The following is a 26740-nucleotide window of genomic DNA, read 5'->3' on the forward strand; positions in this document are numbered from 1 at the left end:
TCACCCTTTTCTAATCCAAATTCAGACACTTTGAGACTGTTTTAAGTGTTAATTCCTGCAGGTTTATCGACCTATATTAAGATCAGGTGCAGAATTCAGGGCTTAAGCAGAATTTGGTTAACTAGTGAAGATGAGCGAGAATATTCTATTTGTTATTAACACCTCTCCTCTGTCATACCTCCTCCCAGGACTACACCCCTCCTTGGCAAACACTTACTGGTATTATATTACGCATATATTACACATATATTATACATTTCCACACCCACACACTCCTAAAACACTTGTGTGTGTGTGGAGCGGGACAAATACCCTTTTCCCCAATAATTGGACTTTTTACTCATTAGTTCAGCTATGTAAAATATCTAATTATAAAATATCTGATGTGCTAAGTCAAACATCAGGATTTGGTCTACCTCTGTAAACGCGGCTAATGTTAACTAGTGTTTATCTTTTGTAGCATTGCACAGACTACTTTATTGATGTGTAGGAAATTTTACCAGGATTACATTAGCGCAATGTTTTCAAAACTAACAATATTCTATTCGTAATAAGTATTCAGCAATTTTGGATGCTCTTCAGACACTTTTAAGAAAGTACGGGCTACCAAAGTTGACTGCCTTCCATAACAAGTCAGGTGGGCACTTAAGCGTTTGAGTTCGAGACGCCTCCCTCGCTTCCGTGGATGTCCGAATTGTTCACCAGAGGCAGCCTCCTGACCAAGGTAAAACTTTTTACTCCCTGTTCGGTTGGTCTGTATTGTGTATCTATTAAATGACGAAGTAACATATTGTTATTCATCTTTAGATTTGAACGTTGTTTTAAGATGAAAATCTGAACTCTTGGCAGCAATGCTACTTTTTGGAAAAAGGTGGTCAGGTTTTATTCGTCCCAACACGTACGAAGGATTATTATTATGATCCTTCTCATGTCCAAACGCTTCACCAAATATAGTTTTGGTGAAGCGTTGGGACGTATAGTTTGTATTCTTCGCAGACGTACTTTATATTTTGTTATTTAAATCTTCAAACATATTGATTGTGTAAAGATAGCTTACTATTTATGGTTATGTTTTTCAAGGAAGCATTATGTTGTCGCGAATTGCAGGTGCATATAAAATCTATAAGAAATATTCTAATACTACTTTATTTTCTCCTCTTACATTTTTCTCCTCTAATAGACATTTTAAGGTGAACTGTAATTGGTTAATGCAGTCTTTTTTCTTTTTGAGAAGACATGAGTTTGCAATTCAATTATCCAATTACACTAACTTTGTTATAAAACAGGATTAAACAGGCAAAACAAAGGTTATACTTGCTCTCTTCAGCTATCACTTGAACTGAAAATCATTCTAACTATGTGATGTATATATTAAACGATCTTTTACAGTTTATTGTGCAATTTCTTATTCTGAATGGATTATATGAACCGCTAAAAATGTCCAAATCAATGACTATGGATGAAGTGCATACGGCTTGTAGCTAAGTTAATTTAACTTTAACTTGACAAAAGATGTACCAATTTGCCAAACATGTTTTTACAAGGTGGCAGAATTTCCAATTCTTTCTGTTGAGCTGGGGTTAGCAGGAGGGGTGGGGGGCAGCTGTGACAACTATAGTACTAACATATAGAATAGAATAGAATAGAATGTGCCAAAGTTGGCCTAATCGGATCAGATAATGTCTTTACATTTTAAGTTAAAAATGTAGGGGCCCCTGAGTTGTACAGTGGTCTTACGTCACTGCACAGCTGTACAAAAGCCTAACACTGACAGTGGCTAGGGTCCCGTAGAGGGAGGTACATACTGGTTAAATGTAGTTATTGAATGTCCTCTCCTCTAGTGTGTATGTGCCAGCAAAAACATCCAAGAATACAGTTTCACATTGTAGGACACGTCTCAAGCTTAAACTTCCCTGAACGTGTCGAGTAGTGAAGAGGCAACACCATAAAAATGAATTGGACACCAATATATGGTTACTGAAACATCGTCTAGTCTATTTAGGTCTGAGTTACATTCTAAAACGTATACATCAGGGCTCAACGTAAAAAAAAAAATGTTTGAAACTTACTGGCCCAAAATGTTTTACTGTCCCTCGTTCCAAAAGTTGTCATTTATGAGTGTTGTAACATAAAACCAAATACTTTTGTTACTTAATACGATTCATCATTTATGAAATGCATTCTGGATATATAAAACAAAATATTTTTGTTTTTATTTCATAATATTTCTAATTATAAAAATGAATACAAAGATAAGTCAAAAAATCATTTGACTTTCAAACAAAACACCAAGGCCGTAATTGCAATATATATTGGGGGGGACACATACAAATATGCTCAAAAAACATTTTACTGTCTCTCTATTTCATTAGCCTACTACTTTCAAATGTTTAAAAAAAATGGAAAACTAGAATGTAATATGAGTGTTAACACCACACCATCTTCCTGTCGAACGTCCATTGTGATAGTTTTAACATCAACACGTCATTTTTTGCTGGAACTGTAATTGTGGAAATAAATAATCGTTTGCTAAAAAGTGTCAGTAATTGCATGGAGTGTAAGCAAAAGTTGTTGGTGAAAACGGGCCGATTAGCACATGCTAATCAATCAATCACTAATGTTATCTATCGTTGCTAGTTACCTGGAAAGCTAATTAGCGAAACATTCACCCAGCGATCAACAATGGTGATCATGTTAATGTCTTACTTTGATGTTGTTAGATACACCAGAAAGCCCACGTGAAATCTGAGCAAAGTGTCAGTCATTTATGTTGCGCTTCATGTGTAATTTATGCACATAACGACAGTCGACAGTAGTCGTTTTCATTGATTGTATATAAGTATACTGTATAGCTGTATTTGCTTATGATAAATAGCATTATTAGTGTTTGTTTGAGTAAAGTGCAAGCAGTTTTATTAGTCTGCTTTCATTCACAGTGAGGGTCATCATGAGTAAGAGGAGATGTGGCAGTGATATTCATCAGATTTTTGAGCAGCCTCAGAAAATAAAAGTAAGCTGAAAGCAGTGACAAAATGAGTACCAGTCAGATGATAGACTAAGTATACAGTAGCACAAGAGGTGAGTCAGTGTTTATTGATATTATAATCATTGCCATTCAGATCAGAAATGGTTATTAATCCATTCCTGAACTTCATGGCAAGAAACACCACTTGTTTACTGATGAGTGAGAAAAGGAGCAAATATTGATGACCAATCTGATATCGCCATGTTGGTGTTGTTCTGACGACAAAATCCAGAAAATCACATTGTATGATTTTTAAATAACTAATTAGCATTTTATTGCATGACATAGGTATTTGATCACCTACCAACCAGTAAGAATTCCGGCTCTCACATACCTATTAGTTTTCTTTAAGAAGCCCTCCTGTTCTCCACTCATTACCTGTATTAACTGCACCTGCTTAATTATAAAAAAAATCGTACAATGTGATTTTCTGGATTTTTTGTTGGAGTCTGTTTGATTGTGTGGAAAGGTGTCTTTAATACAGGTAACGAGTTTGAACAGGTGCAGTTAATTACTTAAAAATCATACAATGTGATTTTCTGGATTTTAGTTTTAGATTCCGTCTCTCACAGTTGAAGTGTACCTATGATACAAATTACAGACCTCTATATGCTTTGTAAGTAGGAAAACTTTGTAATTGTATCAAATACTTGTTCTCCCCACTGTATAATGTTGTCAGAACAACACCAACATGGCGATAAAAGACACCTGTCCACACACTCAATCAAACAGACTCCAACCTCTCCACAATGGCCAAGACCAGAGAGCTGTGTAAGGACATCAGGTATAAAATTGTAGACCTGCACAAGGCTGGGATGGGCTACAGGACAATAGGCAAGCAACTTGGTGGGAAGGCAACAACTGTTGAGGAAGATGAGGGATCAGCCCAGAACTACAGGACCTGGTCAATGACCTGAAGAGAGCTGGGTTCACAGTCTCAAAGAAAACCATTAGTAACACACTACGCCGTCATGGATTAAAATCCAGCAGCGCACGCAAAGTTCCGCTGCTCAAGCCAGCACATGTCCAGGCCCGTCTGAAGTTTGCCAATGACCATCTGGATGACCAAGAGAAGGAATGGGATAAGGTCATGTGGTCTGATGAGACAGAAATAGAGCTTTTTGGTCTAAACTCCACTCGCCGTGTTTGGAGGAAGAAGAAGGATGAGTACAACCCCAAGAACACCATCCCAACCATGAAGCATGGAGGTGGAAACATCATTCTTTGGGAATGCTTTTCTGCAAAGGGGACAGGATGACTGCACCGTATTGAGGGGAGGATGGATGGGGCCATGTATCGCGAGATCTTGGCCAACAACCTCCTTCCCTCAGTAAGAGCATTGAAGATGGGTCGTGGCTGGGTCTTCCAGCATGACAACGACCCGAAACACACAGCCAGGGCAACTAAGGAGTGGCTCCGTAAGAAGCATCTCAAGGTCCTGGAGTGGTCTAGCCAGTCTCCAGACCTGAACCCAATAGAAAATATTTGGAGGGAGCTGAAAGTCTGTATTGCCCAGCGACAGCCCCGAAACCAGAAGGATCTGGAGAAGGTCTGTATGGAGGAGTGGGCCAAAATCCCTGCTGCAGTGTGTGCAAACCTGGTCAAGAACTACAGGAAACATATGATCTCTGTAATTGCAAACAAAGGTTTCTGTACCAAATATTAAGTTCTGCTTTTCTGATGTATCAAATACTTATGTCATACAATAAAATGAAAATTAATTACTTAAAAATCGTACAATGTGATTTTCTGGATTTTTGTTTTAGATTCCGTCACTCACAGTTGAAGAGTACCTATGATAAAAATGACAGACTTCTACATGCTTTGTAAGTGTGAAAGCCTGCAAAATCGGCAGTGTATCAAATACTTGTTCTCCCCACTGTAATTAATGTTGGCACAACTGAGGATAGGCTTAGGCACAGTTACCAATGAGGTTAGGTTTAGGCACAGGTGTCGCTGAAGTTAGGGTTTGGTCAAAGTGTGGTGGGTGGGGGAATATTGTGTCTTTGGACTGGGGTAACCAACTAACTGCAGGTCAGTGGTAATGATGGTCCTGGAGCAACATTTAATATAATGTTGTAGGAACAACAACATGGCAATATCAGATTGTGTAAATATTATGGTTAAGAGTTATAAATATATTTTTTTTAATTGGGGGAGACCCCATACCTTGGCTTCTGTGGTCTAGCTGGGAACTTAGGACAGACAACAGTGCATCTGAGTTCCATTGAAATGTCAAAACAGGTAAATAATTTTTTGCACTGAGGTAAAAATCTTCGCTTTCGTTTGAGCTCGCAGTTATCCTTCACTGCCTTCTTCAATTGAATACTTTATTGAAAAACAATACCAGACAGCCACGCATCACATCACTGCTCAACACTTGACTGGTCAACATGCTAAAAGAGTTGCAAGGTAGTTTTGTGCGTGTGCCAGATTACGAAATAACTGGAGGATGTGGATTTTATAATGTGATTATTATTTCGCAATCTCAAAAATGTTTTGCGGTGGCTCGATTGTGACAGTGACTTGCTAGTTTGATTAGTCCCGACTTGACTTTTTCCTGGCCCAGGGCCATCATTATTGTCGAGCCCTGTACATTTTAAACCTGACTTCTGTAAATCATTTTTTATTTCACATTTATTGAAATGGCAGGACGTTGATTTTGAGGGTAGAAAAAATTTGGCATATACGATTTTGTCCCAAAGAATTCATCACCCCAGGACTGCAATGTGTGAACTAAATGTAAAAAATCCCCTTTTATATTATGTTCTCAGAATAAAAACACGTCTTAATGGAGGGTCCCAGAGTAAAGCAGAGAGCATATCCAAAAAAACACACAGTAATGACAAAATTACAGCCACCAAGGTCAATGATAATGACCAGAATGGGAGGAATTCATCCAAATATGAACTATTACCAGAGTGCTCCACAAAGCCTCATTTTGTCTTATGACAAAAGGTCCTCTGTTTAGATGACACAGGCATTTTACTCATTGGCCAAAATCTTAATACATATATGTTACCACATTTACTCATATCCATGAGATTACCATCACCACAATAAAACAATGTGGTGGTAGCCTCATGCTATGGGGATGCTTTTCATTACCAGGGACTGGAACACGTCAGGATTGAAGGCAATGTGGATGTAGAGCGATTGAAAAATCCTAGAGAATAACCTGCAGCAGTGTCCAAGAGGCCTTGGAGCATGGAGATTTACCTTTCAGAAATACTATTTTCTTAAACACAACCAGGATTACATTGTAGAGGTTTTAAAAACAAAGAAACTGAGTGTCCTAGAATTCCCAGACCTCAACCTGCATTTGAGAATTTGTGGCTATATCTGAAAGTTACTCTTAACCAACAGTGCCCTTAGAATTTGAGAGGGCTTCAGCAATTTTGCCAAGGTAAATATACAAAAATAAATCAGAACTAAATGTGCAAACCTGGAAGAGAACTCATATTTTTTTTTTGCAGAGACCTTGCAAAAGGACTTGCAGCTTTAATTGCTGCCAGGTGATTCAACAAAGTATTGACTCAGGGTTGAAAATGTATCTAAACAGATGTAGGTTTATTATGTCTAATTACCTTTTGTAATTAAGTTGTCTGTATGGTGCTAATCAAAGGGATCCAAATTGAATACATTTTATTTCCAAATTATAACACAACGAAAGTCAAATAAACATGAGCTGTGCTATATGGTCCTCCACTCAAGCCCTTGGTTATCTGTCAGAAGTTACTGTTTTACTAAGATGAGCAATGTGATTTGATATCCTCCAGGAGCGATATCTCTGGAGCTCAGAGCGTAGAACAGACACTGCCCAGCTAATCTCATCTGACTGTCTTGACTCCTCAGGACTAAGAGCTTAAATTATAAGCCATTCCAAGACCTACTAGGTGAGGTGTCTGCACACCAGTCTGGAGGAGAAAACCACAGTCACCATGATAGACCTGAGTCACCTGACAGAGGAGGAACAGTCCATGATCATGACTGTGCTGAAGAGAGATGAGGAGCTGAAGAAAGCAGAGGAGGAGAGAATCAGGTAAGTCTGTGATAGGCAAATTGTCACAGTTGTTAACCATTAGTATGTCATTAGAGTCATTATAGTGTTTTCTATTTTTCACAACTTATGCATTGGAACGGAGAGAGACACAAGGACATTTCTAAGTGACCCCAAACTATTAAGGACCAACATAATAGTGTAAAGTTAAGGAGCAACATATTAGCAAGACATCAAGGACCAGTAGCACTGGGGATTTTGAAAGTGAACGTAATTTACATGTTTGTCTTTATACAGAAGAGAATCGCGGTTTACAAATTAGTTGTATATGAATGTAATTCCTGATAGGTGAGATGGCTCAAATCGTCAAATATGTGACATAGTACTCAACTTTTACAACCAGTGGCCAAACATCGTGGACTGCCTCTGCAATGATATTTTTTATTCTGTTCCTACAGAATGTTTTCTGACACTAGTAGCACCTAAATTAATTTGATGGTTATGTGTAAATTTGTACAAACATAGGAACTGAGTATATTTAATTAATAAGTCAAAAGAGAATTGCACTGTTTTACGAGTTGATGTTGGATATTTCCTGACACTGAAAGTAGTGTATTGAATAATTGAAACTGGTTCAGTTTTCTTTGAATAGCCATCACAAACATCAATTAACAAGTTCAAAATAAGGTACATTTGTGATCATAATGTTTAAAACCTGCTCACAAACCTGCATTACATCCATAGATTTTTGGCTAACGGGGGTTAAAGATAGCTGAAGTTTAATGACTTCTCTTGCCCCCGAAACTAATGTCAGGGTGAAGAACCAGCTGACTGTTGACAAAAATGTCCTAAGAGTTTTTGGTATATAACAGTAGGAGATCTTTGTCTAGATGATTAGTCTGTGTTCAGCCGAGACCTTAGACTGAAAGTCTTTCAATCGTGTCTAATAATGTTCTACCGCCCTTTCACATGACCAGTCTAGTTTACCTTCCAAGTAAACATGACTCTGAATGGACACATTGAAACACATGATTTTCATAACATTATTTTCACTTTTGGAAAAGCCTTCGTGATTTGAAATCAAGTACACCATTGTAATAGAATTACGTTTCACAAAAAAGTTAAACAATAAAGATACTGTATTTTCTCAAATATTTATTTATTTATAGGATTGAACTCTCTTTTCAGTCTTGCATATTTTAAAAGTAAACAAAATTGCAATAAACGTAATTTGATTAGGAACATGACATCACTTCTGTAATCTAATGAAGGATATTGATGAGGTGGCATCAGTAAGGAGATGTGTTCAGTTGTGCCACAGGTTCAGTTGGTTACACAATCCAACTGTGAATACAAACTTGAAACAATATCTTGGTCCAACTCACTTATTCACTTAAATAAAGAAGCAGGTCTTTCATGCGCATATCTAGAAAAACAGTGGTTTTCCAAACAAAATGTATTACATGATCGCCAACAATTAATTCAAAGGCAAATTGTTGTAGTGTTTGATGATTTCATACTGATGAAATAAAATTAAACTACAGAAGAATGTGAACTATTTGTCCGCAAGCGCTGCATTGTCTTTCCATGGCAATTAGGTTTGTTAGATTCTTAACTCATGTGGTGTACGTAATGTCTTTAATGGATGACTGCACCATGCCCTGTATACTCTAATGTGGCTATTTGTCTTCTTCTCATCAGGAATTTGCAAAGAAACAGCGCCCCAGTGGAAAGCCGGCACAAGTACCTGACAGGAGAGTGGTTTTACGCGGCCAAGTCTCAAAGACACAATGATAAGATCCATGGTTCCGAAATCATCCTGGCCTCCATGAAACAGAGAAAAGCAGGTGCTTTAGATGGGTCAAGCAGCACTGTTCAAAGGTTGATTGAGTACGGCAACAAAAGATTACCATATGTGTATTTCGCATACTACTGTGGAAGGAAAGAGCCTTCATCTGAGTAGAATGTATAGGCATGGGTGCTATTGAATTAAACTCTCTGTTTGACTTAACTCACGTTGCAAAGCTGCTATATTTAGTACAAAATGTTGTATTTATATGTAAAGTTTCTTTTGAGTTCCAGTGTTAGTGAATTTTCCCTGTTTGTCTTACAGATCTGTCTAAGACTGAGAACCCCAGAGTCTCAGAGCTCACCCCTCCACCCAAACCCGCCAGGCTTCTGGAGACTTCAACACAGCCAAGGGAAACCAGGTGAATCAATGCTCCACTGCACCACCTCTCACCTTCTCTTCTTATTGCTAACCCATCCCTATTTCTGCTGTAACCCATTACTCTACACAATGTTCTGTAGAAGCATAGCAGTTCTGCGTGAGCGATCAGTCATAGCACTTTGCACTGAGTGAGACAGAAACTCTGATGTTTGTACAGCTTGAACATTGTGCGTGTGTGTCTTAGGTGTGTCTTGACTTAATTTGAGTCAATATAGGTGGTGCTCAACGCTTACATGGGGTCTGTCTGCTCTCTTATACTCTGTTCATAGCATTTAAGGATGTGGGTGAGTCAGTGAGTGTGAGAAAGATTTAAAAAAACTATTATTATTATTATTAGGACTGTAATACAATTTGAGAGGCCTGTAGTTTTGTGTGTGGCTGTTACTATACAGATAATATGCCTGTGTGAGGTTCTGTCCAGTTAATCTATAAAATTGTCCATTTACTATATACTTTTTTTTTTTAATGTCCAGTCACAATATGACATTTCTTTCCAGTTACTAAATCAAATTGTTCAAGATTGGGAGGGAGGTAGTAATACATTTCCTTGGAGACTGGTTAAACACTGATTTGACAATTAATCACAAGTGAGCAGGTCTCAGTTATGCTGGATGCTTGTTCACTGAAACACCAGTCACACTAGTGCTCAGGAATGTATTGAGGAAGTGCAAAAAATAATCAACTCTTTACTTGAAAACCACTGTAATGGTCACTCATGTATATATGTTTTGACTCCCAATAGTGTGATAGGAAGGCTACTCATCTATAGTATTGTAATTTTCTATTTTGATTATTCTTCTGTCTTCTTTGCAGTGAAAGCCTCAATGTGTCAGATGCAGAGAAAGAGAAATTGAATTCAGTGGTACGCTCTCCGGGAAGGGTAGGTGAGACTTCATATGCAATGAATTTGAGAAATACAAAACAGACTAAAGAATCAAAGTATAGATTTTTTTACAAGCCATAGTCTTGAAATTTTTTTAGTTTAGAATTATAATTCTTAGAAATAAAACAGTTGGATGAGTAATAAGATAATCCAAATGTTTATATAATGTTAAATAAACAGTAAACATTCACAGATAAGAATTAAGTGAATTCAAGTTCAGATATGTTGGTGTGAGTAACCAAAAAATGTTTCATGCTTTTCCCCAGATGCTTGGCTACCCTAGGGATTGTTCTACATTAAATCATTTTTTTTAAATTTGGATTAACCTTCTACATATACATTTTAAGAAACTGTTTTGTGGCCATGACTTTCTGTTTTACCAGTGTATAAAAATTGGGTAAAACAAATGTAAAATCCCAATTGTAATTAGCATTAGGAAGGGCATATAAATCACTAATGAAAACAGACTAATGGTTGTTGATCTAAAGAAATCCGGCAAGAGTTAGAAGGAATCTGATAAAACCATAATAATTAACCAGGGGCTAAAATCCTGAAAGCTGATTTACTGAAAAGTGAGATATTTGAGACAATACCATACACTCTCATCCACCGTATACAACACACCCTAATGCTTTCTTGCTTAATATACCATGTACCACTATTAGGGAAGTTATTTTGATAAACATATAAACATTGAGAGTGATAAACCTGATTGGTAGAGGACAAAACTGTCCACTTGCTCCCAAGGAAGATGATTTGGGAAGCAAAGAATCCAATGGAAAGTTATGGAACTTGATTGCATCTTGGGGTCTCAAAGTCTCCGAATACATGTGATCCCCATGCTGATAGCCCATTTGGAGAGGCAGACAGAAAAAGCCTTTATTAAAAGCAGACAAAAATGCAACTGCCTGCATAATGTTAAACAGCACTTGCAATTGGACTGCAACCAGATTCTACAGAAAACAGAACTCTGGCCACACACATACCAAGCGGTGGGTTTGGCGTATAAAGAGTCATGCATATAAAGACAAGAACCTCATCCCTACTGTCAATTATGGTGGTAGAGCTTAGATTTTTTTCAACAACATTGTGAACTCCACCAAGTACCAGGACAATTAAGCCAAAAATATGGTTACATCTGTCAAAAGGGTGAAAAATTGCTACAAAACTGTTTGTTTATTTGAATCATCATTAGCTTTTGCCTTAGCAGCAACTACAATAGTTTTCCTGAGATTTTCAGAAAATATAAAACATAACAAATAACACAGTAATATACAGACAGACAAGAACATTCACAAACAAGATAATACAACAACAAATAGTGTAGATTGTGTTAGTGATTTACTGTGCTGAAAATCTTTTTCACAAAACAATTTAAGTCAAAATATCTTGAAAATGTTATTTTAGCTAAATGTGCATTTTCAACCTGTTCAATGTTCTTCCACCTTTGCAAGTGGATCTTCCAGCAAGTGAATAACCCCAATCACATGTGGAAATCTAGAAATCAATGGTTGATTGACTTAAAAATAAAACATTTGGAGAGGCCATCTGAATCTTTGAACAGTGCAGTTCATCGGGATCTATACGAATATTTTTTATTGTAGAGTTGTCTTAGATCCCAATAAGATCTTAGGTTATTTTTTGCTCTTCTCATTCCAGCCAAGGCGCAACCCTTTCAATCGAGCATCCTTTGTTTTGGAAGCAGAGACGATGGAAAAGCAGTTAACCAATGAAAATCAAGATGATGAAACATCTTACAAAGCAGGTTAGAATGTGAATGTTTTACTCCAGGCAGACACTGAAATGGATCTAAGACTGGGAGGTTGAATCAAATCAAGCAACAGGAGCTTTAAGGATTCTTTGAGAAATTGTTTAGCTTATTCACAAAAGGGATAGTTATGAAGGTGGGTACTGCAACCAACCTAGCCTGCAATATTTACTTTGGCGCATGCTTGTCACATTAAATAATAATTATTCAAATTTTGTTCCACCTTTTGTTTCCTCACACACACACAGAGCCTTTATCTCCACTGAAGAATCCCACTGCAAAAGGATCCACCAGTCACACATCGGCGGGCTCTGTCACTTCTGAAGGGTCCTCTGTAGGATTCAGGCCTGTGCCTAAGAAGAGAACCTTTCTTTCCCGGCGTTCACAGAGCTCTCTCACAGGCAGTGATGTCTCCATCCCTGGGCAGCTGAGTCATCCTGTTGAGTCAAAAGTGAACAGCCCTGACCCTCAGGGAAGCATCCAACAGTGCCCCAATGGTGAATTCAAGCTGTCCAGTCAGGTGGTTGTGGACAAGCAGTCACAAGAAAGTACTACATTTTCTACATCTGAGTTACAGAACAATGTGACTCCAGTTTCTCCCACTAGTCAGCGACTAAAAACTTTGACTGACCTCCCCTATAAGCCACTAAATGATTTAATCCTGGTCCCCACCACTACTGAACTGGATACAGAAACAGGGTCCCACGAGCAAAAGAGAACTGCAGAGGAGCACTCAGATGACTCACTAATCAGACCTGATGTGATTACCCCCTCTCCTGTTAGGGAAACTGAAGGTTTCAAGGTTCTAAGAAGGCCCATGACTGATCCAAAGCCTCTCAGACTGACAGACTTTACACCAGTAACACCCACTGATAACGACAGGCACACAGATAAATACCACAAAGATGGTCAGAGAACGGAAGGTAGTAATGGTCTCATCCAGAGAGAATCTTTCAGTGTGGATCCTCCACAGTGCGGAGAGTGGTCTGATAAATTTTCTGAATCTCGGTCTGTAACCTTCTGTCCAACCTCTGAACTAACAACCCACACTCACCGCCAGCCTTCTCAACATGCAGCCTTTGAAATCCTTGAGAAGCAGGACAAGGAAATGATAAGGTCCCGCAATGTGGGCACAGCTATCAGACAGGGCGACCTTAGCCTGGATACAAGCATGGTGGGTAAGTTCAATGATAGAAAGTAAGAATTCATGGAACCCAAAAATACAATCAACAATGAGGGGGAATCTTTATTCAGTCATTATTGGCCCTTGGGTACAGTATGCTGTATACATGGTGATCAATCAATGAATTAGACATTAATGATCAGGGGTATTACTAGGCCACTGTTGACATTCCTAAGCTTGACATTTTCACATTCTTTAACCATTCATCATAACAATTACATTAACTTTTTTTTCAGACAAATGGATGCATCATGAACGCCATAAATCTGGGGATAGGCCTGAAAATCAGGTTAATAAAAAAACAGGAGGTTACCAGCCTGCCATTGAGTCAGCTCCCCTTAGGCCCCAACCCACAGGGGAGGAGGGTGACTCCATCGCTAAAGTGCTAGAGTGGTTCAGCCGGAGTGTAGACAGTAACGACTGGCTGGACACTCAGAACGATCAACCAGACTTGCAGGAAGACGTGTTTGGCTCTGCAATAACAGATACAAAGGACAGGCCTAGTTATCGGAGCAAAACTCAGCAAATGGAAATAAAAGATCCAGACCTGAAGAAAAATCTTCCACATGTTGATTCCGGCCTGTATACACAGGGTGTGAAAGGAGTCTCAGTGTTTATAACACCAGAGGTAAAGGATGGATTTCAGTCTGAATCCTCTGTTGATCAACTTCCCAACAATTCACCTCTGATAACATACCAGCCAAAGAGACGCATGTCTGAAGCAGACAGGTTTAAAGGAAAAAATAGGAAGGAGCTAACGTTAGATAGAGAAGAGGATGTGAAGATGTTTAATGACCCTCCAGCCAAAGCTGATGTCCCACAGGTCACAATACAGGAAGTCAAACAAAATGCTGAGGTCCAAAATGAGAACCAATCGCCCAACATCTCCCAGCTGAAGTCCTTATGGGAGAAGGGTAACTCTGGGCCCAAGATACTCATCAGCAGACCAATCACTGAGAAAGTACAGCCGACAATAAAAAAAGAACAGGCAGAGCATAAAACTGTCCCTGAGTCCAAATATGTAAATGGGTCATCCAGGAGGGATTTCCGGAATGGAAAAGAGAATGAACAGCTACATCTACAGCCAAGTGTTACCCAAAACAAACAGGAGGTGTACACACCCAAAAAGACTGTTGTTATTTCTCCCACTTTAGAGATACTTACACTGCCAACTTCCTGGGATGATAGTTACACTCCTGGGACTCAGAGTGAGGAAAACAAATCTCTTCCTGCTGAGTATGCACATTTTGTAGACAAAGAGCTCAGAAGATCCCCATGTACAGTGGACAGGAGAGGCTCAGAGGCAGAAATCCTTTTCCAAAGCACCCTTAATCCTCAGCAGGAAACACTGTCCCAGTCCAGACTCATCACTCCGTCAGAAAGCATGTTTGAGTCCCAGTCCAGGCTTACTCCAGAATCTACAATATACTCCACTCCAAGACTCACCCCACACCCTCAGTTGCTCCTTCAGCCCAGAGTCAAACCCGAGTCTGTGAAACTCTCACCAGACTTACAAAAACCACAGGTTGAACTACTTTCCAGTCCAAGTCAACTGCCTGAACCACACTTCCAAAGTACAGGGTCTGAGACGGTAAATCAGACTGGACAGCAGAATAAAGTCAGTGACAATTTAATGGGTAACGATAGTGAAGAAAAAAAGGGGGTGTTTGTACAGTCAGTTGTATCCACAAAAAAACTAGATGAAGGAATTACCCCAAACATCCAGGTTCCCCCACAGCAGGACAGCAAGGCAGACAAGATAAAGCAACTCAAATCCTTCTGGGAACAGGAGAAGAACAGGCCCATATTTTATGGTAGTAAATCAAAGGAGGATGGGGAAGCCAAAGGAAAGCTAAATAAAAGGTTAACCAAGTCTGAGTTTGACCTGCGGTTAATCTGTAATGATTCTGACGATGCCCACGAAGCAGATTCTAATCATTCCTCTGACAAACAAAGACCCAATTTCAGTGTCTTCACAATGGATCAGAGACTGGACAAGTCATCCCCAGGCCTTGGCACAAATCGTTTGCAGTTTAAGAATCTTTGCGAGTTTTGGGGTGAAGCCACTTCTCGTTGCAATCAGACAATTTCCACTGAAAAACCCAAAAGACCCAAAAAGAAGGAGATCACTAGATCAACTTTGGATGAGAGCAAGCTCTTGGAAACATCTTCACCTTCTTCACCATGCTTTCCATCCTCTCTATCACCCCCTACGTCTTTAGTCAGCAGCAACAAAGAGAGAGAGCATCAGTCAAGGTCTAGATTGATCAGACCATGTTCAGGAGCAATGACTGACACAAAAGCCAACCTCTCACCAAGAATCACTGTAGAGCAGCAAAGAACCCCTTGTGTCCCTCAGGTAAGAAGCGGCTCAAAACATGATTTAACCAAAGAGGAAAAGGCACTCAAGCCACAAGGCACCTCAGGAAAAGGATCTAGGTCTCACAAAGCTAGGAAAGGCAGTTTTGGAAATTCAAGCGGAAGTGGACGTGGAAGTGCGCTTCGACGTGCCAACAGTATGTTCACATTAGACGTGAATGACAAATTGGATCAAACTTCTTTGTTGCAGCCTAAAAATATAATGGATATTAGACCAGTCCAGCCCAAGAGAACACAGGGTAGACAACAGAGTTCTGACAAAGAACCTTCTCGGAGGAGTTCCTCAAAATCATCAGATGAGTCTGAAACTCTAACGCCTCGCGCTCGGGCATTTATTCCCAGTGACTACCGTCATTACCTCGGAATCACAGAGAAGACCAACATCCAAACTGTGGCCCTGACAAGGCCTGAGCTTAACCTGAGTACTGGGCCTGTCAGATCCAGCACTCCTGTTGACTCAGAGGAGAGTTACAGCAGGAGGGGCAGCAAGATAACACAAAACCCCCTGGCCCCTTGGTCAAACCATGGCAGCACTGACATTGGGCAAGAGTCATCGTTCAGTATATCTGAGAGAACATCTAGCAGCGCATCTGAAACTTGGTCCATCTCCAGAACTAGTTCTAACCGTGAGTTTTGTTTACATTTATAATGTAACCCTATTGTTTTAAAACAAGTGTTATGTAACCAGTGGCCTTTGATGAAAAACATACCAAACGTCAAATTTGAATGATTTAATCTGGGTTTTGTGTGAAGTCATCTTTATGTAAACATGTGATAAAATGAGGCAATATCCAGGATGCAGTATCCTTGTCTGATTATATGTCAGTGTAAATAGAATGTTGTGCAGGGAATCAGCTGGCTGTGTTTAATTTGTGGGTTGGACAATGTGCTTTTGTAACTGTACTTGACATCACATGGTACTCTGACAGAGCCAAGTAGCCAGAGTTAAGCTTTCCTTTGTAGGATACGCCAATAACTTTATTGGATATCACTTTATGGACGTTAAAATAATTTTGGATGTTCTTTTATACCTCTTTTATGCAGTACATATCAGTGGGTATCCAGCCAAGCGTCAGTCATATATTATTGATAAGCTCCTGTGTGTTTATGGTTGAGATTTCAGTTTTTCAGAAACTGCAGCAAATCACCTACAGTATTCTATTAAAATGCAAATAAAAACACAATGAAATGATGTGAATTTATCCCTGTATTTAATTGAATATAGTACAAAGACAACATATCAACTGTTGAAACTGAGACATTTTATTGTTTTTGGAAAAATTGCCCATTTTGAATTTGCTGCCAGCAACACATTTCATGTTTATCACTGTGTTTCACCACCTATTCTTTAAACAATATTCTGTAAGCATTTGGGAACTTAGGAGACCAATTGCTGTAGTTTTGAAAGTGAAATGTGTTCCCATTCTTGCTTGATATAGGATTGCAGCTGCTCAGCAGTTCGGGGTCCCCATCATAAGGCGCCAAATGTTTTCAATGGGTGACAGGTCTGGACTGCTGGCAGGCCAGTTTAGCAACTGGACTCTTTTACTACAGAGCCATGCTGTTGTAATATGTGCAGAATGTGGTTTGGCATTGTTTTGCTGAAGTAAGCAAGGCCTTCCCTGAAAAAGAACTCTTTGCAATTTTATGTTGAGAAACATTATTCTTAAATTGTTGCACTATTTGCCTGCACAGTCTTTCACAGAGTGGTGAACTCCCCATCTTTACTTCTGAAAGACTCATCCTCTCTGGGATGCTCTTTTAATACCCAGTCATGTTACTGACCTGTTTCCAGTTAACCTACTTAGTTGTGAGATATTCCACCAGATTTTTTAACATTGCACAACTTTTCCAGTCTTTTGTTGACCCGTCCCAGCTTTTTTTTAACATGTTGCTGGCATCAAACTCAAAATGGACATACAGTAGGGAGAACAAGTATTTTATACACTGCTGATTCTGCAGGTTTTCCAACTTACAAAGCATGTTGAGGTCTGTAATTTTTATCATAGGTACGGAATCTAAAACAAAAATCCAGAAAATCACATTGTATGATTTTTTTTTATCATTAATTAGCATTTTATTGCATGACATAAGTATTTGATCCCCTACCAACCAGTAAGAATTCCGCCTCTCACAGACCTGTTAGTTTTTCTTTAAGAAGCCCTCCTGTTCTCCACTTATTACGTGTATTAACTCCACCTGTTCGAACTCGTTACCTGTATTAAAGACACCTGTCCACACACTCAATCAAACAGACTCCAACCTCTCCACATTGGCCAAGACCAGAGAGCTGTGTAAGGACATCAGGGATAAAATTGTAGACCTGCACAAGGCTGGGATGGACTACTGGACAATAGGCAAGCAGCTTGGTGGGAAGGCAACAACTGTTGGTGCAATTATTAGAAAATGGAAGAAGTTCAAGATGACGGTCAATCTCCCTCGGTCTGGGGCTCCATGCAAGATCTCACCTCGTGGGGCATCAATGATCATGAGGAAGATGAGGGATCAGCCCAGAACTACACGGCAGGATCTGGTCAATGACCTGAAGAGAGCTGGGACCACAGTCTCAAATAAAACCATTAGTAACACACTACGCCATCATGGATTAAAATCCATGCTCAAGCCAGTGCATGTCCAGGCCCGTCTGAAGTTTGCCAATGACCATCTGGATGATCCAGAGGAGGAATGGGAGAAGGGCATGTGGTCTGATGAGACAGAAATAGAGCTTTTTGGTCTAAACTCCACTCGCCGTGTTTGGAGGAAGAGGAAGGATGAGTACAACCCCAAGAACACCATCCTAACCGTGAAGCATGGAGGTGGAAACATCATTCTTTGAGGATGCTTTTCTGCAAAGGGGACAGGACAACCGCACCGTATTGAGGGGAGGATGGATGGGGCCGTGTATCGCGAGATCTTGGCCAACAACCTCCTTCCCTCTGTAAGAGCATTGAAGATGGGTCGTGGCTGGGTCTTCCAGCATGACAACGACCCGAAACACACAGCCAGGGCAACTAAGGAGTGGCTCCGTAAGAAGCATCTCAAGGTCCTGGAGTGGTCTAGCCAGTCTCCAGACCTGAACCCAACAGAAAATATTTGGAGGGAGCTGAAAGTCTGTATTGCCCAGCGACAGCCCCGAAACCAGAAGGATCTGGAGAAGGTCTGTATGGAGGAGTGGGCCAAAATCCCTGCTGCAGTGTGTGCAAACCTGGTCAAGAACTACAGGAAACATATGATCTCTGTAATTGCAAACAAAGGTTTCTGTACCAAATATTAAGTTCTGCTTTGCTGATGTATCAAATACTCATGTCATGCAATAAAATGCAAATTAATTACTTAAAAGTCATACAATGTGATTTTATGGATTTTTGTTTTAGATTTCGTCACTCACAGTTGAAGAGTACCTATGATAAAAATGACAGACCTCTACATGCTTTGTAAGTGGGAAAACCTGCAAAATTGGCAGTGTATCAAATACTTGTTCTCCCCACTGTATATTTTTCAATAAGCAATAACATTTCTCAGTTTCAGCATTTGATATGTTGTCTTTGTACTATTTTCTATTGAATATAGGGTTTAAATGATTTACACATCATTGCATTCTGTTTTTCTTTACATTTTACACAAAACCGTATACCAGTCCAAACTGTTTGAGTTAGAATCTGTTTGAGTTACCCCCATCTATTGGAATATTAAGTAATTTTTTTGTTAGTTATTATATTTAATACAGTTAATCTTTCAGTGAAACACATGGGTTATAATAGTTTTGAAAACCATTAAGTTAAAAGGAGCAGGAAGGATTTATCAAAATGTTTCAAATAAAAAATCGGGGGCCTTGGTGGAGAATGTTTGGGAACCCCTGTGTTGAAAAATTATGTTTAATGCATTTACAAGAAAAGCAGTGAACCAAATGCAGTATTAACGACTAGGTCTTTTTGCTTTATATTGTAATATGTCCCAGTCACCTTCCCCCTTCAGATATATCGCCATATATTTTTCTGAACATGAAGAGAATATTAGAGAAACTCTTTCTCTAATGCCTGACATTTTAGGTGAAAATGATGAGGACGGAAACCTTGTACAGAAAGCACTGAAGCGAGCTCAGATCCGCCCCAGAAATCTCACCAAAAGTCTTGAGGACATCACAGCGTCTATGCCCCCACGTGAGCAATGGCCCTTGTTTCCAGAACCACAAATACATATGAAGCATTACAAGGTTGCTGTCAGGGCTGGATGTCATAATGGCTCTTAATGCATATTGTAGTCGGTTGAAAAATTCTTTCTGTTTTCCATTATTTCTTACAGGACAAGAAAGAAGACCTGCTCCACTTGATGACTTGAGACAAAGCAGCATTGGTAAAAATGGGTTTGGTATGCAAGTGTAACCAACTAGGCAGAATCAATAGTAATGAAGCATGCAATACATATACATTCATGTGAAGACCAATGCTTTCATAAATACAGAGCACAAGTGCAACCCTTTTAATATAACACTGAACATTTTAAGAAAGTAAATGTTAACTTATTACTATTTCATCAAAGAACACCTGAATTACCAATAAACTGTTAGCAGTAGCTAGCACATCCTAGTTAGCTTGTCACTGGCATGGCAATCTAAGCCATCAAACATTTGACTAACAGGCCCAAATAGGTTTTAAATACATCAATGGCAACATAAATATATACATGGTCACATTCATTATTCTTGGATATATGAACCAGTTTTCATAATACAGTATTTTGTATATGGTTTAACACTCAACAAATAAAATCACACCTTGAACAAGGTCAGATAAGAGAATCTTGAGTTCCACTCTCCCTAATGTTTCAAAGGGAGGCATGCTAAACCTTGGCACATACAATGTCTTAGCCAAATCCTATGTCACAGCTCTAGGTCTGGAGATCAGTTCCCTGTGTTTGTTCAAATATGCAACAACTATCAAGTTGTTGGTCCAAACCAAAAATGCTGGCCTGCCAAATTTTGGCTAAATCGAGTGCCAGAGAAAATGAACGAGAGAGAAAACAAATGAGAGATCTAGGAATTCGGAGGGTAAAACTTCAAAATGCACCTCAAATTGTACCCGCATGTTCTGCGTGGCTGGTGTAGTGTCCCATAGAAATAGCACTTTCTTGAATCAGATGCCCAGGTTTGGTGAGGAGGAGAATGCACAGCAACATTTTCTCATTCTTTCTCCTCTTCCATCCAAATGGAATTAAATTGCATCTATGGCCAAACCAAAGAGACTCCCAGGGGAGATGGCTTCACCCAAATAGAAGTATATTCCTTTCTGGGACATGAGACAAGTTCAGCCATAGGTTGTGACCACCCTTGAAGACATACTTGTAAAACAACAGGCAAGATATTCAAGCAGCATATCAAACCCGTAAAACACAGCTATTTAATGTTCTTTTTCACAATGAAACATTGGATTGTGGATATTCTCTTTCGCATCATCATAACCAGGCCTGGCACATCAGACAGCAGCTCTTAGTATTGTTCCTGATAATTTAAAAATAAGTTTCATTGTTGATGTTGGATTAGAGTTAGCTTTTGTTGCGTTCTTGTGTGCCAACCATCTCCATAACCAGTAGGAGAAATGTTAGTGAAACACAACCTTCCTGAAACACAATTTTCAGTGAATTGTTTCAGTGTTAACCCGTTGGTGTCATGCTGAGTGACTGATTGAAAGGGAACTGACTACAAACCTGGCCATCTGTTGACATATGAGTTTGGAACCTTGTTTGGTTACACAAAGAGTTGACGTGGTACATTTATGGAACAGAGTGACAGAAGACCAGAATCACTGAAATAGTGTTTAACTCATAACTATCTATGGCCATCAAAAGTCTTTTTCAATATACTTTATATTTAGTAACAAATGACCATGTGATGTTTATTACACCAAGAACAAGCTCTGTGATTCACAAGAAAATATGTGAAGCTCATATTTGGTATAAACGTTTACTTAGAACATATACTCTTATAAAAGAGATGTACAGCCCTAAACCTACCAAAGGCCGAAGGGGTTTGTGAAATTTAAGATCCGGCACACTCCTTCTGAAATTAGAAACAGGTAGATTTAAGTATCCCTGAAGAGGAATGATTTTGGGTATTCCATGATAAAAATCCTGAGGAGAAAGAAGATCTGTCTAAATCAGATTTATTACCTTTTTATGATGACTGTAGAATAAATGATGAACCTCGTACAATGACCCTCTTAGCCCTCTCTTTGTTATGTTCCCCCTTAGCATCAACCCTACCTTCCCCCTCTTCATCCCTCTTCTCTGACCCAGAAAATGTGAAGAAGATGAGCAAATCTGTTCCCTCATTCCTGCAGAAGGAGGTAAAGCCACTACAGATTTAATCCTTGCAGAAGCTCTAGGTCAAGGTACACAAATGTATGTCTGTATGGGCATTCTAGAATGTATTTTTGTGATCTAGATTGATGACAAAGACACTGACTCCGCCTCTGAGGACGGTTACCATGGAAGCAGACATAAGATGGGCAAATCTATGACTAACATCAGCAGCTCCTCTGGCATGGCATCTGTATGTTCAGTTCACACACAAGCATGCACTGTCAACACAAATCCACTGTTTACATTCTTAGAATTCATATTTCCTGCATAACTAAACTTAACTAATATAAGCATATAACAATAACTTAAAAAGTTTAACATATTAACATCATTATTAACATAACTGTGTTCAGTTTTGCTCTGTTTGACAAAAAACATTCTGCAACTAAAAAATGCTTTTATTTTAGGGGAATTCAATTTGCAATGGCCACTGGCTCACATTTATACATTATGTCACAAAGAAAGGACAAGGGATAGCGAACCATTTACTGAGAAAATTATTCTTGTTATTATGTTGTATTTCTCTGGGTAAACCATACATTTTTTGTTAATGTGCACTCAGTGACTCAGACTTGGGCACTTGGACCAGTACCTTGCCCTGTTTGACACTGAAATCTAACTATCCAATTCTACCCACATTTTTTAAATAGACACACTGTTTATGCAAAAATCTGGTTGATGCCTTAGAGAATGTTTTGAACCAAATACAATGCTTTTAGTTATATATGTTAGGTATGTAAGACCAGTTTATTGTTAATTCTGACATTGACTGTAACTCTTGAATGGTCTCAATGACTGTGGTGTGGTGACATGTACAGGATGGAATCATCATCATACAAAGACATTTTAGATTATGTGTAAAACATGTGGCAACATTTTGGTAAAAATATAAAAGATCGGCCTATTAGATGATAGAAGCTAGCCATTTGAGATCAATCATTAAAACCAATGGTTTAAAAAAACATACACAACTATGACCCCAGGGTTTGACATAAAACAAGGCAGTTTCATGATTTATCAATCTAGATGGCCAACACGATTGGATAGATTTTGTGTCAGAAAGGTTGATTTGTTAATTATTTATGTATAGGGCATAGGTACATTGTCATGCACTTAGTATCGATTATAATTCCACAAGGTTGACCTATTAGAAAAGCAATGAGCTAGATAATTCCGGCCAATGGTTTAAACCAATAATTTAAACCAATAATCAGTCAATTGGGTTTTATCACCCAAGTTGGTACATTTTGGATGATCTCTTTAATAATGCCTTATCATTGCCTAAGTGGCTAAATATAAAACTACTGTTGTGAGGTGCAAGGGTAGCGAATATGTAAAAACGAGAGGCAAAAGTGAAAATAACAAAATGGAAAATCAACTGCTTGTCTTTCGTTTAATGGCAATCAGTGGAACACACCACATGGTCGCAAACATAACAACACAATAACCTGTGAGGTGCGAGTGAAAACAAGAGACAACATAATTAATAATGAGGAGCAGGTCTGGGTGAGGTGCGCTTGCTGCCATCATCTCCTGCTGGCGGTTAGAACGCTGGCGAGGCAGAGCTAGAGGGCATGCAGCGCCACACGGAGCAACCATCACGACTGTGACTGATTGTTAGTCCCCGCTTTAACATGCAATGATCATGCAAGAGGCATAACACACAATCTTGATAAGAAGCACATGACTGAAATTCAACAGAGTTCTACATCTGGGAAGTCAGTCAGCAGCCACTGGTAAACAGAGTTTGATAGTGGTTAGTTGTCTAAATAACTTTCCATAAATAGACTGGTTTTGTTGCACTTATACTACTTCAAACAACATACTGTACAATTAAAAGTTGCAGATACTTTGCCCTTTAAAATCAAAGTATGTAGAATATGGGAAATAAGGAATAATAGAGGTCCCAACAAGTAGGAAAAAGTTATTTCCAGCTTAGAGATTAAGCTAAGGCAAAAAGGTACAACTGAGGTTATGGTTATTGGTTAGGGTTAGGAGGTAGGATAGGGTTTATTTGGAGTTGAATGTTAGGGAAGATAGGATTTTTGTGTAGAGACACCTAAAATGTGTGTGTTTGTGTTAGCTAAGTGGCAGTGTGATGACCATGTACAGTGGGGACTATGGAGGTGTGGAGGTACAAGGGAACATTGAGTTCTCCATCAGCTACATCCAGAAGCTCCGGGAGTTCCACATCTTTGTAGCTCAGTCCCGTAACCTGGCCACTGTCGACCCCAAGAGGGGCCGCTCTGACCCGTGAGTACTGTACCAACAAACCTAGGGCCCTGAAAGAACTGATACGATCCCTGCACATAGGGAATTTTCCTAATAGAATGTCTTTATTTATGTAAAATAGTCTACGTATTCCCCTGAGACCATGTTGTTATTTCGTATTTATTACCTATTGACTGATTGCCCACTACTGAAATTAATGATATTTTTGTGTTTCTTGTCATAGGTATGTTAAAAGTTATCTGGTGCCTGACAAAGCCAATCTAGGAAAAAGGAAGACATCTGTAAAAAAGAAGACTGTGAACCCTATTTTTAACGAGATCCTCAGAGTAAGAAAGAAACGTTGTACAAAAAGTATTTGTTCAGATGTTCTGTATTTTATATTTTTTGTCACAGTTGTCAGAAGTTGAACCAAAACTTTGGATAAGAGGAACAAGATTGAACAAATGACACAACATTTGTACAGTATACTTATTTCAAAGGGAGTGAATACATTTTCACAACAATTTATATTATTCCAAAGAGAAATGTGTTATTACACTCATGTTTGGCCTAACATGGATTTTAACAAAAACTATCTACTGTTCCCTTATCAGTATCGGGTTCGCATGGAGTATCTCAAGACTCAAACCCTCATTCTCTCCGTCTGGCACCATGATACCTTTGGCAGGAACAGTTTTCTGGGCGAGGTAGATGTGGACCTGTCCAAATGGGACTTTGACCACACCCAGATGAACTGCTTATCTCTGAAATCCAGGGTAAGAAAACAATACACATGCTTTGCCTGTGTCTGTCTGGTCTCATTAAAAACTTTCCAAATAACTTAATCTATAACTGAAATCCCTCTCTATGCTTCTGCTTTTTAATTCAGTGGCTGTGCATATAAAGATGGCGTGAGTGTGGGGATGTGTGTTAGTTCATTAAGTTATGCGCGGTTTTAAATGCCCAGTAAGGTGTTAGTTGTGTCTCCTCCTATCAAGCCCACCCACACTCTTCAGCCATTAGATGACAGAGGGGAAATGAGACTGGCTATACGCTTCCTGCCTCAAGTATCCCACAGTAAGTCTACACACCCCACATGTCCTAACCATCATCAGTGTCTAGGACTTTTTTAAGGGGGGTTGAATGATCCAATTAGAAGCTGGGGATGATTACATTGCCATGATGATAGGTTCACATTAGTGTCCGCAAGGTCAAGACAACAAAAACACTAGAAACACACAGCGCTTAGCCGTGGTGTATTGGCAATTTATCACAAACCCCAGAGATGCCTTACTCTTTCTATAAATCAGTTACCAATGCAATTTGAGCAATGAAAAGTGATGTAATGTTATACCCATGCAATACGGTCCCATATACCACAGCCATCAGCCAATCAGCAGTCATGATTCAAACCACCTGTTAATAAAGGATATTATCTTGCTGACTTTTTGCAAGAGACACAAGTTTCCTGAATCTTGCTTAATTGTGATCCCTAGGCCTAGGCAAGGATTCCCCCTCTAAAACAGGTGAGGTTCACATCTGGGTGAAAGACTGCAAAAACCTTCCCCTTATCAGAGGGGCCACCATCGATCCATATGTGAAGTGGTACGTACAAAACACAACCAACATATCAGATGTATTAATTTACAAAATGTACAGAATGTTTCCTGAACATAAGATGTGTATTATTATAAACCCTAGTGGCTTCTTTGGCCTGAATTCAATCAAAAACCACATTACAGCCATTGCACCTGTCAAGGGACTGTTTAAATACTACAGATACGGTCTCATTTGGAAATTGTCTTTAAACGCCTATTGACCAAATCCAGGCCTTAGCCTTGTTTTCAAGTCTTTCACATTCTCATTTATCTGTATAGTTGTTGGATTGTGTAACATTTTACAAACATACCTGACCTTATGACACTTTTTCCTCCTTAGCTTCGTGCTTCCAGACACAAGCAGAAAAAGTCGCCAGAAGACTCGGGTCTTGAGGAGGACAGTGGAGCCCATTTTTAACCATACCATGGTGTATGACGGCTTCAAACAGGAGGACCTCAATGAGGCTTGCGTGGAGCTGACCGTTTGGGATCGTGACAGGCTGGGCAGTAACCTCCTGGGTGGTCTGAGACTGGGACCTGGCACAGGTATTAATAAACTATTATTTCATTTATCTAATTTATTCTAAAATTCTCCACCTAGGTATGTACTGTACTTTCATTTAATTCAACAGGGCTTGCTTAAATTCTTGTAGAACCGCCATTGTTTTTTCCACCCCATTCCTGCTTACACAACATTGCTGGTTTCCACAGGTTAAATAAGAAAAATATTTGTAAATGTTTGAATTAACAATTCACAGCAGATTGCTGCACCTATTACATTTTTATAAACCCGATTATTAGCATTGTTGTTGTGGAAAATAATAGGCCATTTAATCTCCCAAACAATTTAGGGGCTGAGCATTTGAGCACTGCTGACTTGCTTGGCAAAGACTAGCTTTTCTCCATCTCTCTCTAAAGGCAGAAGTTATGGGGCTGTGGTGGATTGGATGGACTCAAATGCTGCAGAGGTAGATCTATGGGAAAGAATGATGACCTCTCCAAATGAATGGGTGGAGGATGTACTACCACTGAGAATGCTGACCACAGTAAAGACTAAGCTGAAATAAGAAAGGATCTGAAAATCTTCAACCTGCTATAGTTCAAAT

The 26740-nt window shown here is 39.3% G+C and overlaps 1 protein-coding gene across 2 annotated transcripts; it reads left to right on the forward strand.

The window, feature by feature from the left end:
• The first annotated feature begins 592 nt into the window (after nucleotides 1-592).
• On the forward strand, nucleotides 593-26740 carry sytl2b (synaptotagmin-like 2b). 2 transcript variants are annotated; one of them, XM_020041215.2, is made up of 19 exons: nucleotides 593-724; nucleotides 6881-7067; nucleotides 8727-8872; nucleotides 9139-9235; nucleotides 10069-10135; nucleotides 11798-11903; nucleotides 12155-13084; nucleotides 13326-16094; nucleotides 19518-19628; nucleotides 19771-19836; nucleotides 21715-21809; nucleotides 21908-22015; nucleotides 23909-24078; nucleotides 24281-24383; nucleotides 24651-24812; nucleotides 25035-25113; nucleotides 25533-25641; nucleotides 25975-26180; nucleotides 26553-26740. In XM_020041215.2, exons 2-19 carry the CDS (start codon nucleotides 6967-6969, stop codon nucleotides 26699-26701), a joined length of 5574 nt encoding a protein of 1857 aa, XP_019896774.2. In that variant the 5' UTR covers nucleotides 593-724; nucleotides 6881-6966; the 3' UTR covers nucleotides 26702-26740. The 2 variants fall into 2 exon arrangements, with proteins under 2 accessions (XP_019896774.2, XP_019896806.2); XM_020041247.2 differs by having other exon boundaries at nucleotides 19771-19821.

The sequence above is a fragment of the Esox lucius genome, chromosome 1, assembly GCF_011004845.1.
Source record: "Esox lucius isolate fEsoLuc1 chromosome 1, fEsoLuc1.pri, whole genome shotgun sequence".
NCBI lineage: Eukaryota > Metazoa > Chordata > Actinopteri > Esociformes > Esocidae > Esox > Esox lucius.